The 15,268-nt window shown below is 37.9% G+C and overlaps 2 protein-coding genes across 5 annotated transcripts in view; one reads left to right on the top strand and one right to left on the bottom strand.

Annotated features, from left to right (window-relative positions):
* b3gntl1 (UDP-GlcNAc:betaGal beta-1,3-N-acetylglucosaminyltransferase-like 1) overlaps positions 1-15,268 on the bottom strand; it is a 26,335-nt gene extending 11,067 nt beyond the window's left edge. For 2 of the 4 annotated variants that reach the window (XR_007926091.1, XM_051869439.1), the window contains exons 1-6: positions 14,953-15,268; positions 13,310-13,426; positions 13,112-13,211; positions 10,860-10,924; positions 5,297-5,362; positions 4,370-4,465 (exon numbers count right to left, since the gene is read on the bottom strand). Coding sequence is in view for 2 of the 4 variants with exons in the window: in XM_051869439.1 (XP_051725399.1) it covers positions 4,370-4,465; positions 5,297-5,362; positions 10,860-10,924; positions 13,112-13,211; positions 13,310-13,426; positions 14,953-15,066 (558 nt within the window). In the remaining 2 variants the exon portion in view is untranslated. Of the gene's footprint in view, positions 1-29; positions 4,297-4,369; positions 4,466-5,296; positions 5,363-10,859; positions 10,925-13,111; positions 13,212-13,309; positions 13,427-14,952 lie in introns of those variants that run through there. The other 2 variants (XM_051869440.1, XM_051869441.1) reach the window with 2 other exon arrangements.
* Positions 6,673-9,316, top strand: LOC127499289 (CMRF35-like molecule 8). The gene is made up of 7 exons (XM_051869450.1): positions 6,673-6,831; positions 7,006-7,332; positions 7,513-7,617; positions 7,720-7,767; positions 7,925-8,023; positions 8,153-8,199; positions 8,468-9,316. Exons 1-7 carry the CDS (start codon positions 6,792-6,794, stop codon positions 8,543-8,545), a joined length of 744 nt encoding a protein of 247 aa, XP_051725410.1. The 5' UTR covers positions 6,673-6,791; the 3' UTR covers positions 8,546-9,316.

Here is a 15,268-nt window from a genome sequence, read left to right as displayed (position 1 = left end):
AAGACATGAAAGAGTAGGGTAATACTCACAGGATGCGCCGTCTGACAGTCAGCTTTCTGTGCGCGTGCTTCAGGTGTGTCGCTCAGAAAATGATAAATTTAGACTGATTTAGCTTCAAAACGCATGCAGACTTTCAAGATGAAGAGCGTGGCAGCGATATAGATGATAATGAACACCAAGCAGATGTTTTGTTAGTTATAAAGGGCACAGTATCCAGGGCATAAGCGGTACAGGCTCTGCCCTCTTCTGGAAAGGGGGGCGGAGAGCAGCAGCTCATTTGCATTTAAAGGCACATACACAAAAACAGCATGCTTTTGCACGCACTAAAAATGGGCATTTACAACATGGTATAATAAATGATCTGTGGGGTATTTTGAGCTGAAGCTTCACAGACACATTCTGGAGACACCAGAGACTTATATTACATGTTGTGAAAGGGGCACAATAGGTCCCCATTAAATCCTTTAAAAGGTAATTTTACAATCAGAGCCAATCAGAGCATGTTTTATGTTTAATATACAGTTATGTGGAGAGTGTTTTTAGACCAATGAGATTTCACTGTGGGCGGAGCTACAGCCCACTGTATATAAAACTGAAACCAAGTGAACAACACAAATGTTGATGCAGACACACTATTGAAAACAAACAAACACAGCACAACATGATAAAACAACAACAAAAAGATAAAAATCAATCGTTTGGTCTCTATTAAAGGGTTAGATCACCCACAAATGAAAATTCTGTGATCATTTACTCACCCTTAATTTGTTCTAAACCCAAATGAGTTTCTTTCTTCTGTCGAACACCAAAAAAGTTCATTTGAAGAATGTTGGCAACCAGACAGTTGACGGTAGACATATTATTTTTCCACATTTTTTTCCTACTATGGAAGTCAACTGATTGATTTCCAACATTCTTCAAATGCTATTTTTTTTGGGTGAACTGTCCCTTATATCTCACTGGTGCAAAATCCTGCTCCACAATCAACTGGTGTTCCACAAGGCTCCATATTGGGCCCAGTTCTCTTTAGCATGTATATTAATGATTGGTGTGTCAACAATGTAATATCATAATGTATGCAAGACGATACAGTCATTTTCACACATGGTAAAAATGCAGAAGAGGTTGCAAATAAGTTAACAGATGTTATGGCAAAAGTCACATCGTGGCTCAATCAGTGTTATCTGAAATTAAACGTGTCAAAAACAGTTCGTATGTTCTTTTCTAAAAGGCTGTTTATAATTTTTGATTGTATCATGTTGTTATTTTTTTCTATTTTGTTTCTTTTCTCTAGTTTTTAGGCCTAATAACATCTGGCAAAGGGACTACTTAATGAAAACTAGCCTTCAGGCTGATTTGGGTACATTTACCCTCATGAATGTTGATTAATGTACACTGTCCCTTTTTGAAATAAATAAGTAAAATAAACATGTGTATTAAACATTAATGATGGGATTATGTTATTCAGCATTTTTGCTTCCAGTTTAGATGGACAAATCAGACCGAATCCCGTCACACATCAGCGTCTGGTTAAGATAAAAAGCATTAACATGTTCTCAACACTCTCTAATCACACACACTACTCTAATGAGTTTACTTTGGCTGCTTGTGCTCGTCTGAGAGTTAAAGATCAGGGCGAGACACACACACACACACACACACACACACACACTCCCTCACTGTCGTTCTGTTTGAAAATGCTGGAGTGAGGAAAGAGAGGAATATTTCAAAGATGGCAAAAGGGATGAAATCAGTGATATTTCACAGAGCAAAGAAACTAAGCAGAGCGCCGAGATCAGTGTGTACTTGCTTCGCTGTCAGTGAAGCCTAAAATCACATCACAAGGTACAAATATTCTTACTAAAACCTGTTGATCTCACTAATCCAGCCTCAAAGGTCACGTGTGTGTGTGTGAGTGTGTGTGTTCAGACTGACACTGAGCTGGTCGAGTGTGTCGTAATGGCTCAGAGATGTTGCCCACTGGATGTGTGTGTGTGTTTCACTGGATAACCTCGGCTGGAATGCACAAACACACCCAAGAGAAACACAACTCCCTTCTCAATGAACAAGAACATATGGAGGAGAAAATCAGAGCAGAAATCCATCAGGAAACACATTAAAGGAGTGTTTACTGACATGATGTGTGCCCAGTGCTAGAGCGCTGCTAGGCAGTTGTAATGATTTTAAGGATGGTTACTGTTGTGAGGGGTTGCTAGGGTGTTGCTAGGGGCTTACTAGAATTTGAAGTGGCCTTAGAAAACACCACTCATAACTCTCTCTCTCTTGGTTAACAATGTGAGTGTTTTTGGATGATTTGGGCGTCTGGAACGTTCCACGCATCACTCTGACCTCACGACCCTCGGGATCCGTTTCCCGCCAGCGCGTGTGGATGCGCTACGCTTACCGTTTCCGTGGAAATATCTGTCTTCAGGTACACATCCTGTTTCTGTGGCGACCTACTGACCGCGAGGCACGCGACCCCTCAAAACACAACACGCCTCGCCTTTCCTGTCACACACCTACACACACATCCTGCCGACACACACGCTGAGAGAGATCAAACAGACTGTCATAAAAGAGACAGACACACACACGCACACACTCATTCTTCAAATCCAGATCAACCCTCTTTACTTCCCTAATAAAGTGCACTATCTCACGCAGCCAAAATGAGGATTGTCAGTAACGGTGTTCAGCCTTACATTGTTCAAACCGGAGTCGACACTGATGGTACTGACGAAGTAACGTTCAGAAAGTTTCTGTTTAATTAATTCAGTCGCTCTTTTGACCACATTTTAACAATGTGTTCCTATGGAGACCGGAACAGGACAGCACCAATGTTTTCATTGTTATCTACACTTTTCATTTCAAACAATGTTCATGCCATGACGTTATTTTTGAAAATCAAACATGGCAATGAAAAAACAAGGATTGTAGCTGCTCCATTGCTAAATGCTAATCATTCTATAGTTGTCTTGACAAGAAGTTTTAACCCTGTGTACGATGACACCGGTGTGATTAGAACGTTCAGTGCATCACGTGATCAACTGCTAAAAATTAAATGTGCTTTAGCGAGTTTGCTGGCGCTGAACCAGAGACGCACGCTCTCAGCACTTGAGATATATGACCACTATTCAGTGATTTCAACCACATGAGGTTTATTTTAGGTTTCAGACATTTAAACACACATAATTACTAGTAAAACAATACATTTAGAGTTTGTAAAATACACAATGATGTCTATGGAAGCGGCAATAACAATCCATTCAATTATAAATTGACAAGGTGCTTTATTCATATCAGATACACATTGTGTAGGTAACTATAACATTTACTCTAATCTTCTCCCACTTCACCGGCTACGTCACGTGTGACCTTTCCAAAATGATCATGTCATGCGTGGCACATCGCAGAGGAAATTTTGTGGTTAACAAGTATATAATTTTTTTTTTTTTTTTTTTTTTTTTAGAAGATCGTTTCGCTAGATAAGACCCTTTTTCCTCGTCTGGGATCGTGTAGAGCCCTTTGAAGCTGCACTGAAACTGACATTTGGACCTTCAACCCATTGAACCCCATTGAAGTCCACTATATGGAGAAAATCCTGGAATGTTTTCCTCAAAAACCTTAATTTCTTTTCAACTGAAGAAAGAAAGACATGAACATCTGGGATGACATGTGGGTGAGTAAATTATCAGGAAATTTTAATGTTTTCTGACCTTTAAAGATGGTGTGGAAAGTAGAAGCTTGTTTTATCATCTTGTCTGTGTCTACTGCAAATCATGCAGTTTTTTTACTTCCTTTTTGGCCTAAGCTTTTTTTTTTCAGTACGTCTACCTTGGGTTGTTTTGTATAGTGTAAATGGAGATTTTGGATATGGGTCACTTTTAAAAGACGATGTAAGCTGGTTGTCAAAAAAAAAAAAATACGATTACAAATCGTAATTGAGCATCAAGACCTGCAGTGTAAATGTGGCCAAAGAGTCTGCAATTTAACTGGAAGATCCACTTATGATATTTGGATTAATGAAACGTGCACAATAAGATGCATTTATAAAAGAGAGCGAAAGAGAGTGAATTTGCTCTTCGTGCCAACTTTAATCTCTCTGATGTGTATGTGAGTGTGTGTGTGTTCTTGTGTACAAGGTTTATGAGGACACTTCATGTGTCCTCGTAAACCAAATGGCTTAAAAAACAAACTAAAGTGTGTTTTTTTTTAAATTAAAAAAAAATGCAGACAGTTTCCTGTGATGGGTAGGTTTAGGGATAGTGTAGGGGGACAGAATATACAGTTTGTATAGTATAAAAACCATTACGTCTATGGAGAGTCCCCGTAAACCACATACACAAGTGTGTGTGTGCGTGTGTGTCACCTGTGTGAGGAGCTGCTCTGGACTCAGAGAGTTGATCCACCGGGTGTAGCGCTCAGTGGAGCCTTCAGGAACTCGACACACTTTACAACCAACAATCTGACAAAACACACAAGACATTAGTGTTTATGTTGACCATCTGACAATATGTAAAATATGATACAAGATATACTGTAAATGTTTCATACACATACAAGTGTGTTTAAGATGAATTACAGACAGGAACCATCATTACAGCAGTGATAGGGCTGATCACAACTCAAGTTACACACATACACACACACACACACACACACACTCGTCTCATTTCCTCTCTGTCATGATCAGACAGTGGGCGTCTCTGCGGCAGCGCTTGACTCGTGCTCGTCTAATCTCAGCTCTGTGTTTCTGTTTATTTAGCGCCGCAGGTCTTCAGTCTGATGCCGTTACGCCCGCTGTGACCCAAGGTCAGAGGTCAAAGCAACAAACCAAACCCTCACAGAACACTGACTGTAAAAATAACTGCTGCTGCATATGAAAAATAACATTAAACTGTGTTCTATGAATGTGGTACATTTTTCAAATATTATGAAATATTATTACAATTTAAAATAACTGTTTCTATGTGAATATGATGTAAATTGTAATTTATTCCTGTGATCAAAGCTGAATTTTCAGCATCATTACTCCAGCCTTCAGTGTCACATGATCCTTCAGGAATCATTCTAATATGCTGATTTGATGATCAAGAAACATTTCTGAATATTATCAATGTTGAAAACAGTTATTATTGTGGAAACTGATTTACATTTTGTTTTTCAGGATTCTTTGATGAACAGAAAATTCAAAAGAACAGCATTTATTTGAAACAGAAATCTTTTGAAACAATATAAATGTCACTTTTGTTCAATTTAATGTGCAAATGAAAGTGTTAAAAGTGTCCGGACTCACAGCGGTGGGATTGACTGCGGCAGCTTCATGCTGTAGCCGAACTCTCTGAGGCCTCATGACATCATCCTGAAACACAATGACATCATCACAACTGATCTTTTATGCAAAACATAACAAATATGAATTAAACTCTACTTCAGATCAACAACCTAAATATGATACTGGCATATTAACTGAATATATTCATCAAGATGGCTGTACTTCCTCACATTTAAACATTCAGTGATTTTAACAGCAGTGTAACACATTCGGTTCATGACTATAAAATAATCTCCAGCAGCATAAAAACATGTATTCAGTCATTTTGCTGGTCACGTCTCAAAGAATGAAGCACTGTGTCTCTGCGTTCACAGTCACGGCAGCTTGAGCAGAATTCCTGGCGTTCCTGTAAACCTCAAGGAGGGCTGATTCTGGCCCTCTGGAAACCAGCACACGGAAAAATCCCTCCGAAATACCCGACCCGCAGACAGCAGCCATAAAACAAGCCAGTATCTGAGTAAAGTCAACTGAACTAATGGAATTACTTGTGGAAGAGTGTGAGGGGGTTTTCAGAAGGCCGGTGTAACTCACCACACACACACACACACACACACACACACACTCTCTTCGTCTCACTGATGAAAACGCTGCTTTATTCACAAGTGTTTTATGTGATATTCCAGTTTTGTGCGCGAGTAAATTCACAACTTTGGATAGAAACAGCTATACATGTACTTAGTCTGTCATATCGGTCATTATGAAGTCTTGACAGTCGTGCATCACTGCGCCATTATCTTGTTTGTTTCTGTATCCTCAGCGGTGCAATAAAGATGAAGTAATATTGGTTCATTTTCTCATGTTGTCCATCAGAAGTCAGAGAAGGAATCAGTTGCTTTACATCCTCAAGACACAAATTTGTTTGTTTCTTTGTTTGGTTGTTTGTTTCCACTGTTTTAGACATTTTTCATTCTGAGGTACTCTATACTTTAAGAGCTGTTTCTACTAGATTTAACCCAGAAAAGTTTCAATTAATGTATTCAGCTTGATTCAGTAATGTTAATATTTTATAATAATAATAATTTAGACTTGAATAAAGCCAGTTCATTTAGATTTACCATTCTGTCTAGTGTAGGCCTTTTGACACTCAATGTAATGAAAGAGACCAAAAGAGATCTAAAAATATTATATTCAGTGCATGCAGTTTGATCAAGTGTGGAAAAAACAATGCATGTATTTTTAAATATTTGAGGCGATTGTATTGAGTTTACTGTTGATTGAACATGAGAGGAACACTGTACCATGACTGACCTGTGTATGATACTAGTGAAACATCACAAATGTGCTCTCTTAAGATGTCATGTAGAGATGATGTGGTTAGAGATACAGAAAGGGGAAGGAAATGTTCATATTAGTTGCTGACGCCACATTGTTCACTCAGTACGGAAGAGAACGACAGTAATGTTTGTCACACAGAATTTGGTCTTTTATTTAAGAGAAACTCTTGTCAAAGTTCATCATGTGGGACATTCTGCTGCTCTTTTCCAGCATCTGTACAGGTGAGTTTGTGACTCTGAGCTCTTTTACACACAGTTTGACATGATCTCTTGATTTTACTCTGTTATCACATGATCATCAGACTCATATGAATGATATTTGTAAATTATTATTCTGGCCTGCTGATGTCTCTTACTCACACATAACAGCTCTATATAATGATATTTGTGTCTCAGCTGTTGTTGTAGGAGCTGCAGATACAGTTACAGGACACAGAGGAGAGAGAGTTGAGATCAGATGCTCATATGAATCTAGATATGAATCAAATTCAAAGTATTTTTGTAAAGGTGAGTGTATGACTGGAAATAAAAACATCATGGTTAAATCAGGATCTCCAGCTAAAGACGAGAGATTCTCTCTGACTGACGACACGACGAACAGAGTTTTCACCGTCACCATCACTGATCTGAGAACAGAGGATGAAGGACAATACTGGTGTGCTGTGAAGAGGACTTTACCTTTAACTGATGTCTATTCAGAGATTTTGTTGAAGGTTAAACATGGTAAGTGATTCATGTGACATACAAATGTATCTATAGTAGTAATGTAGATGTAAAACTGTCAGCAGCTTCATGTTATTATATAGTGGCCAATAAACTGCTTAATTCATGGTTATATGCAGATTTCAGATGAGTGTACTAATATATAAATGTAATAACTTTTGACCTCCTTTCAACCTTCAGATGAAAAGGCCACTGAAGCTTCAATTATCAGCTCATTTTCAGTCAGGAGTGAATCAGAAATGAATCCGTCCAGCAGAATCACAGACCATCAGATCTCCTCAACAGGTCACTTCATCTCTTTCTCATACCCTTCCTCTGTCAACATCTTTTAATAATTTAATATTCTTTATATCTGGATGATGTCTGTTATTTCCTCACCGGACACAGGTGAACGTCTCTCCACATCTCACCGTCCGTCAGAACAGGAAGTGAAAGGTCTGGCAGATGGTTGTCATGGCAACGTGACTTTCAATAAGCCTCATATCTGTCTTTTTCATGCAATAGTCTTTGATTTAGTCACTAATTTTTGTTTTTTTTATTTTGATTCTGTGATTTTCTGATTCCTCTGACTGTTTCCTCTTGTGTTTTTCAGGTTTAGTTGTGATTATCGTCACTGCAGAGGCTTTGGTTTTACTCCTGATAGCAGTTCCACTGATTATAGTGGCTGTACGAATGAAAAATAAGACTAAAGGTAATATTTTACACTAAATATTTGGATGGGTTTGGCATGACATGCGTGAGCACTGAAATAAAGGATCTTATAATTATAAGCTATATGATTATTGAAGAAGTGAGTATCTAACATTGATCTATTTCACAGGTCTGCTGTCGTCCGTGGAAGAGTTTAATCCAGAGTTTTATGAACAGGTGAGGCATCAGAAACTGACGATCGTAGTTATTTATTGAACTCAAGGTGTTTTACAGCAGTAATTTTGTTAGCAGTTTCTCTGAAACACAGATTTTAATTCTGGCTCAACACTGTAATGACACTGAAACAGAGACTGTTTTTACTGATCTTCAGTACTTTGACATTGAATCTCCAGCAGATTGTGTGTGAATGATTATATTTGTGTGTTAAAACTGTAAATAGAGTTATTTTCTCTGTTAACTAACTTAATGTTTCCTGTGACTGTAGATCAGCGACGCTGGACGTCACTGTAATCCAGAGGACAGAGACACAGAAACAACTGTATTTTACAGCTGTGGTTCATAAACTATAATATAGTTATAGTCTGTTTATTAGTTCAGTCCTCCCTCGGTCTCTCTCTGTTTGTTTCTCTGGTTTATAATTGATTGTGTTCGTTTGGTTCAGGTGTGGTTTGTTAATTAGTTCTCCTCAGTTCTGTCTATTTAAGCCCTCAGTTTCAGTTGGTTTCTTGTTCTGCGTTGTTTGTCGTGAGAGTTTAGTTGGTTGTGTTTCTTTCTCCTGTGTAGCCCTGTGAGTTTCAAGGATCCCTTGTATTTGTGAGCTATCTACTACAGCCATCTGTGACTATAATATAATATAATATGCTTTTTTATTGTGATTATCATTGTTGCTGCAGTTTTACAGTTGATGCTGATATGTTTACAGCTGATTTTCATGATTATGGATAATATAAGTATAATAAATGTATTATTTTTTAGAGCTGAATGTCTCATCATGAAGATTCTGCAGTTTAATGGACAAATTAGTTGTTATTATTATTAGTAGTAGTAGTAGTATGTGCATGTATGTCTGTAGTTATTAAAGTGTATATTGTCAAGTTTAGTCTGTTTTGGTTTGGTTTTCAAACACTTTTGTGTCCTGTGTTCCCGCTCATCATTTGTTGTCATGGTTATTCATTACGTTATTTAATTAGTGCACACCTTCTTTCATTTGAGTTGGTTATCTTGTGTATTTAAGACCTTCAGTTCTCTGTGTTCATTGTGTCGGTTGTGTTTTAGCACACACTGTCACATGGATATCTCAGTTATTAAAGCTTTGCTGTTATTTGAACTCTCATTCTTCTCCTTGTCATCTTTATGGACCCAAATTGTGACATACGTATATCATTTCCTCATTAGATGTTCAGTTCAAGGTTTGTCAGGTTAGTTTCATCTGTTCACTCCTGCTGGTTGATGTTGTAACTACAATAACCTGCTGCCAGAGAGCATCTTTCTCCATGGCCATTCAAAAGTAGCTGCATAAATCATTGAATTTATCAGATGGCTCATATCTGTTGCCTCCTAAAATCAACTGCTGTTGAGATGCTAATGGATAGCTTTATCAACATGTTACTATAGGTTTTGCTTCAGTTAAACATGAGATGTCTTTGACACACACTTACAAAACAGGAAGTGAATCTACAGCCACAGGAGGAGCTTTGAGGCTTCAGCTGAACACACAAACTACATTTCCCATAATGATAATGCAACTCTTCTCTCCGAGCTCATATGATGGAGAAAGAGTGATGTTTCTGTATTATTTTCTATAAACAACAGTGTTTTTCTCATGCTGTCAAGCAGAGCGAGGCGAGGCGTGTTTGCGCTGTGTTTCGGGTCTCACGCTCTTTCTTGCGACAGACTTGGACTCGAGCGGCTCCAGCGGCTCCGCAGGAGAGACTCTCACAGAAACATCAGCGTCTCCATCACGGATCTGATTACACAACATCACTGAGAGCGACACATCAATGTGCCAGAGGGCACGATACTGCAGGATATTACAACACTAAATCGAAAACACAAGCGTATAGATTTGAGTTTCAGTTCATTATTAAAACCTGCCCTGGCAGCACAAGATTCAGTATAAAAACAGCAGAAGTCAATGGAAAATCTCTATTATGACAGAAAAACAAAAGCGTGTGTGAATTTCCCATGATCTGAAGCCCGTTGAGGCCTTTCACACACCGCAGGGGAGGTTTACACTCACAGCACTGAATCTGAAGCATGTGTTTCTGTACTGAATATCACAGTCGACATGAAACACGGCAGATGTCATGATGCTGAGCTCTCAAACACACACACTGGAACAGAGTTTGGGTGCAGAATGAGATTTACAGGCATACATGAACTTATTTTACCTTCACACACACACGTTTCAGTCATTAGTCGAGTTCCTCTGACAGGCCTGTCAAACACACGGTGGCGCTGGGAGCGTATTTACATCACAGGTGGTACATGTTACACACACACACACACACTTACATACACACAGGTTTGTTTTTGTGAATTGTGGGGACATTCCACAGGCGTAATGGTTTTTATACTGTACAAACCGTATTTTCTATCGCCCTACACCACCCCTACACCTAAACCTACCCATCACAGAAAACTGCACATTTTTACTTTCTCACAAAAAGTCATTCTGTATGATTTATAAGCCTTTTGAAAAATGGGGACATGGGGTAATGTCCTCATAAGTCACCCTCTCCTTGTAATACCTGTCATACCCATGTCATTATACAAATTTGTGTCCTGACATGTCACAAAAACACGCACACACACACGCACACACACACACACACACACACACACACACACACACACACACACACACACAAACTCACCGCGTCCTGAAAGCAGAGGAATCGTCCAGAGCTCTGACACACTGCCTGGTTTTTAGCAAATCCAACTAAAAACAAACAAAAACAACAATCATAAACAAATATGATTTGTCCACTAGAGGTCTAATGATTCATTAAATAAACATTTGTAAAAATAGCTTAGAATACTGACATACTAATATTGATTTAGTAAAATATCAACAATTAAATGTGATGAGTGAGTTGGAGCAGTATTAATTAAAATGCCTCAAATGTCTTCACACTCACATATTCAAAACATAAAAAAAAATAATATAAATACAGTATATTCTCTGCATAGAAAAAAATAAATCTGTTAGTTTGCATTGTAATATTATTTTCATGAAAACAAAGTATAGTACCCTACAAATTTCCCATTACATTACTGTAAAAAAAAGCTTAATTAATAAATAAATTAATAAAATTATCAAGTATTCATTTATAGTAGTATAGAGTAGTTGTTATTTTTATATATTAAATTTATTTGTAAAAACTAATAAATCTAAATAATGTACTAGAATGGTCCTAAAAATAGGCTATATTTTCTTAATGTAAAATGTAATAAAATTTTTTCTTTTGATTTTGGGGCAAAATGTGGCCTAGGGATTTTACCTCAAAAATAAATAAATAAATAAAAGGGTAAATTTTTTTGAAATTGAGATTTATACAACATCTGAAAGCTGAATAAATAAGCCATTGATGTATGGTTTATTAGGACAATATTTGGCCGAGATACAACTATTTGGAAATCTGAAATCTGAGGGTGCAAAAAATCAAAGTTGTCTAAATGAAGCCCTTAGCAATGTATATTTACTCACAAAAATACATTTTTGATATATTTACGGTAGGAAATTTACAAAATATCTTCATGGAACATGATCTTTACTTAATTGCCTAGTGATTTTTGGCATAAAAGAAAAATCGATAATTTTGACCCATACAATGTATTGTTGGCTATTGCTACAAATATACCCGTGCGACTTATGACAGAAGAAATGCTGACAATGTTTTTCTTTCCGATTTCAGAGACTTTATGGGAAGTATTTTAACAGGGCTGCACAATAAATTCACAATTAACATGAAATTGGGCTTAAAGTGATTTGGCTTCGTGCGATTATGAAATCGCAAAGACTGTGATTATTTTTCATGCACAGCTTGTCAGTGAAGCACGGCTCTGTGATCAGTAGGAAATGCTGCTCCATCTGAAAGCACTGCGAGTTTGAGTCGCATATAATGTGCATTTAAAAAGCAACACGAATCAAACATCTTTCTGAAAATGAGAAACAATTAAGAACCTCTTGTGCAACAAAAGACAACATTTAATAATGTTTTTACTCAACATATTATTTCACAGTATTATATACAGTGATAAAGGCTATGTTGAATAGCATTGCATTATAAATACACTTCATTATCATGAAAATACCCCAGAAGGCTCGAAGAACTTATAGATATATTGTCATAGTCGTGTGTTAATAATCATGTTTAATCAAAGTGTTTCAATCTTCTGTTTATTCAGCTACAGTGATAGTATGATTCTGAGCGAGAGCGCCCTCTGGCTTTCAGATGAAGCAGCATTTACTACTGATCACAGAGCCATGCTGCACTGAGAAGCTGCGCATAAAAATAAAAAAAATTTAAAAAAAAAATCGCAGCCTTTGACAAATTGCATGCGGTTTAATTTCGATTAATTTTGCAGCCATGTATTTTACTTTCAATGCATTTGAAACACTTACTGAATCGAATCAGTGTTCAGTGTATGGAATCTGACTGAATCATTCTGAGTCAATCAAAATGAGTACCAATGAATCTTCTGGCTGTCAACCCAAATATTCACACACACACAGTGTCATGGGTGACAGGCTGCTGTCACACTCATTGTCTGTTTCTGCTTAGGATCGGTTACATTAGTTAAGTTAATCCGGTTGAGATGGCCTGCGCTCTCTCAAACAGATCTCAGTGTGTGCTTGACGTGTTCGTCTACAGGTGTGTGTGTGTGTGTTGCTGAAAGCTCGGTATGCAGAACACGGAGATGCTTTGAGCTCCTGACACCAACTAAACACCGATAAGAAACTTCTTTTGATTTCTGAAGCGCATGAACAGAGTGTGTGTGTCTGTTTAATGTCGCGTGAGTTCAACACATGTGTGTCATGATAACCAGGTGAATGTGAAGACAGAGTCCTTGAGCTCTCCAGGAATAAGAGCAGACACACACACACACACACACACACACACACCTCCTCGTGGACTGGGTGAGCTGTGGCCGGAGATCACCATGGAAAGGCCTCTGTCCTCGAACCTCTGCCTCCATCCCTCGATCAGTTCTCTGGAGTTATCCTGACACACACGACACGCTGTTTGAACATATTCTTCTTCACACTGATACTCATTTTGAGTGTGTGTGTGTGTGTGTGTGTGTGTGTGTGTGTGTGTACCGTACTGCCGTCGTCATACACGGACAGCTCCATACGGCCCGGGAAATCCTGCTCCAGTATCGCCTGCAGACACTCGTCCAGCCAATCAGACGCATTAAACACGGGCATGATCACTGACTGAAACACACACACACACAACAGAAGAGAAGAGAAGAGAATGGAATGAAATAGAACACTACAACTCAGAACAGAATAGAACAGAGAACAACAGAATTCAACACAACAAATCAGAACAGAACACTACAAAGAGAATAGAATACAGCACAAAAATACAATATAATACAGCACAACACAAGAGCACAACAGAGTAGAATAGAATAGAAAAGAGCACAAAAGAATAGAATACAGTGAAACAGAATAGAATAGAGCACAAAGTATAGAATACAATGGAATGGAATAGAATACAGCACAAAAATACAATAGAATACAGCACAAAACAAGAGCACAACAGAGTAGAATAGAATAGAATAGAATAGAAAAGAGCACAAAAGAATAGAACACAGCAAAACAGAATAGAATAGAGCACAAAGTATAGAATACAATGGAATAGAATAGAATAAAATAGAATAGAATAGCGCATAATACAATAAAATATAGCACAATGGACTTAAATAGAACAGAATCAAATAGAAAGGAGCACAAAAGAATAGAATTCAACAGAATAGAGCACATAGGAATAAAACATAATAGAAAAGAGCACAAAAGAATAAAATAGAATACAGCGCAACAGAATACATAACACCAGAACAGAAATACACAAGATTATAGAATACAACAGAACAGAATAAAATAGAACATAATAGAGCACAACAAAATAGAATATAACCAAATAGAATAGAGCACAACAGAACAGAACACAAAAGAATAGAGCAGAGCAGAGTATAGAATGCAAAAGAATACAACAGAACAGAAAAGAGCACAACAGAACAGAATACAGCACAATGGAATAGAATAGAAAAGAGCACAAAAGAATAAAATAGAATACAGCACAACAGAATATAATAGTGCACAACAGATTATAGAATACACCAGAATCAAATAGAACATAATAGAGCACAACAGAATAGAATATAACAGAAGAGAGCACAACAGAATAGGACACAACACAACAGAATACAGCACAACATAAGAGCACAATGGAGTAGAGTAGAGTAGAACAGAAAACAGCACAAAAGAATAGAATTCAACAGAATAGAGCGCAAAACAATAGAATAGAATTTAAAAGAACACAAATGACTACAATAGAATACAGTGTATCAGAATAGAATTCAGCACATCAGAACAGAATATAACAGAGCAGAATGGAATAGAATGTTAATTCTGACACATGAATTAGCATTATTAAACACTTAAAGGTGTGAACATGTTCCACTAACGTATCACAAAAGTAACATGTAAATGTTTTTTTTTTTTTTTTTTCCAGTACCAGATTTATTCTTTGAATATTGTATGGTTCTTTTAATGCCTAACTAACCGCTGGATGTGTGTCAGATGGTTTGCTTTTACAGAAAGTTAGCTCAGACACATATTACAGTACATGATATTGCTTGATATTGCTTGATATTACTGTATTGCTGCTCGTCGTTGCTATTGATATTTTGCTGTGTGATGTCATAAAGTGAATCGCTGTTTGAGTAACTCACCACTGCAGCGCTGCCGCCCTCTGCTGGTTCACTGCGGTCATGTGACTCGTTCCGCGTGCACAGCCGCTTTGCCTCGTGCTCGGACTCTCCGCTGCACCCCTGTGCGCCGCTCATCTCTCAAACACACGCGTATGTGTGCTCACACAGATGATGTTGAACCTGAACCCATTCCGCTCTCGCAGAGCCCGTGATAAGTTGAGATCGGCTTTGTTTTGGTTCTTCAGTCACTCTCGCGCGTGTGCGGATGAGCGCAGACGCGCTGATCACTTCCGCGTCAGCGCGGGAGCAGTGAGATGATTGGCTGAGAGAAAACGCG

Source organism: Ctenopharyngodon idella, chromosome 2 (assembly GCF_019924925.1).
Source record: "Ctenopharyngodon idella isolate HZGC_01 chromosome 2, HZGC01, whole genome shotgun sequence".
NCBI classification, from domain to species: domain Eukaryota; kingdom Metazoa; phylum Chordata; class Actinopteri; order Cypriniformes; family Xenocyprididae; genus Ctenopharyngodon; species Ctenopharyngodon idella.
Note: the sequence above shows the minus strand (reverse complement) of the source record. Positions and strands in the feature narration are given on the sequence as shown.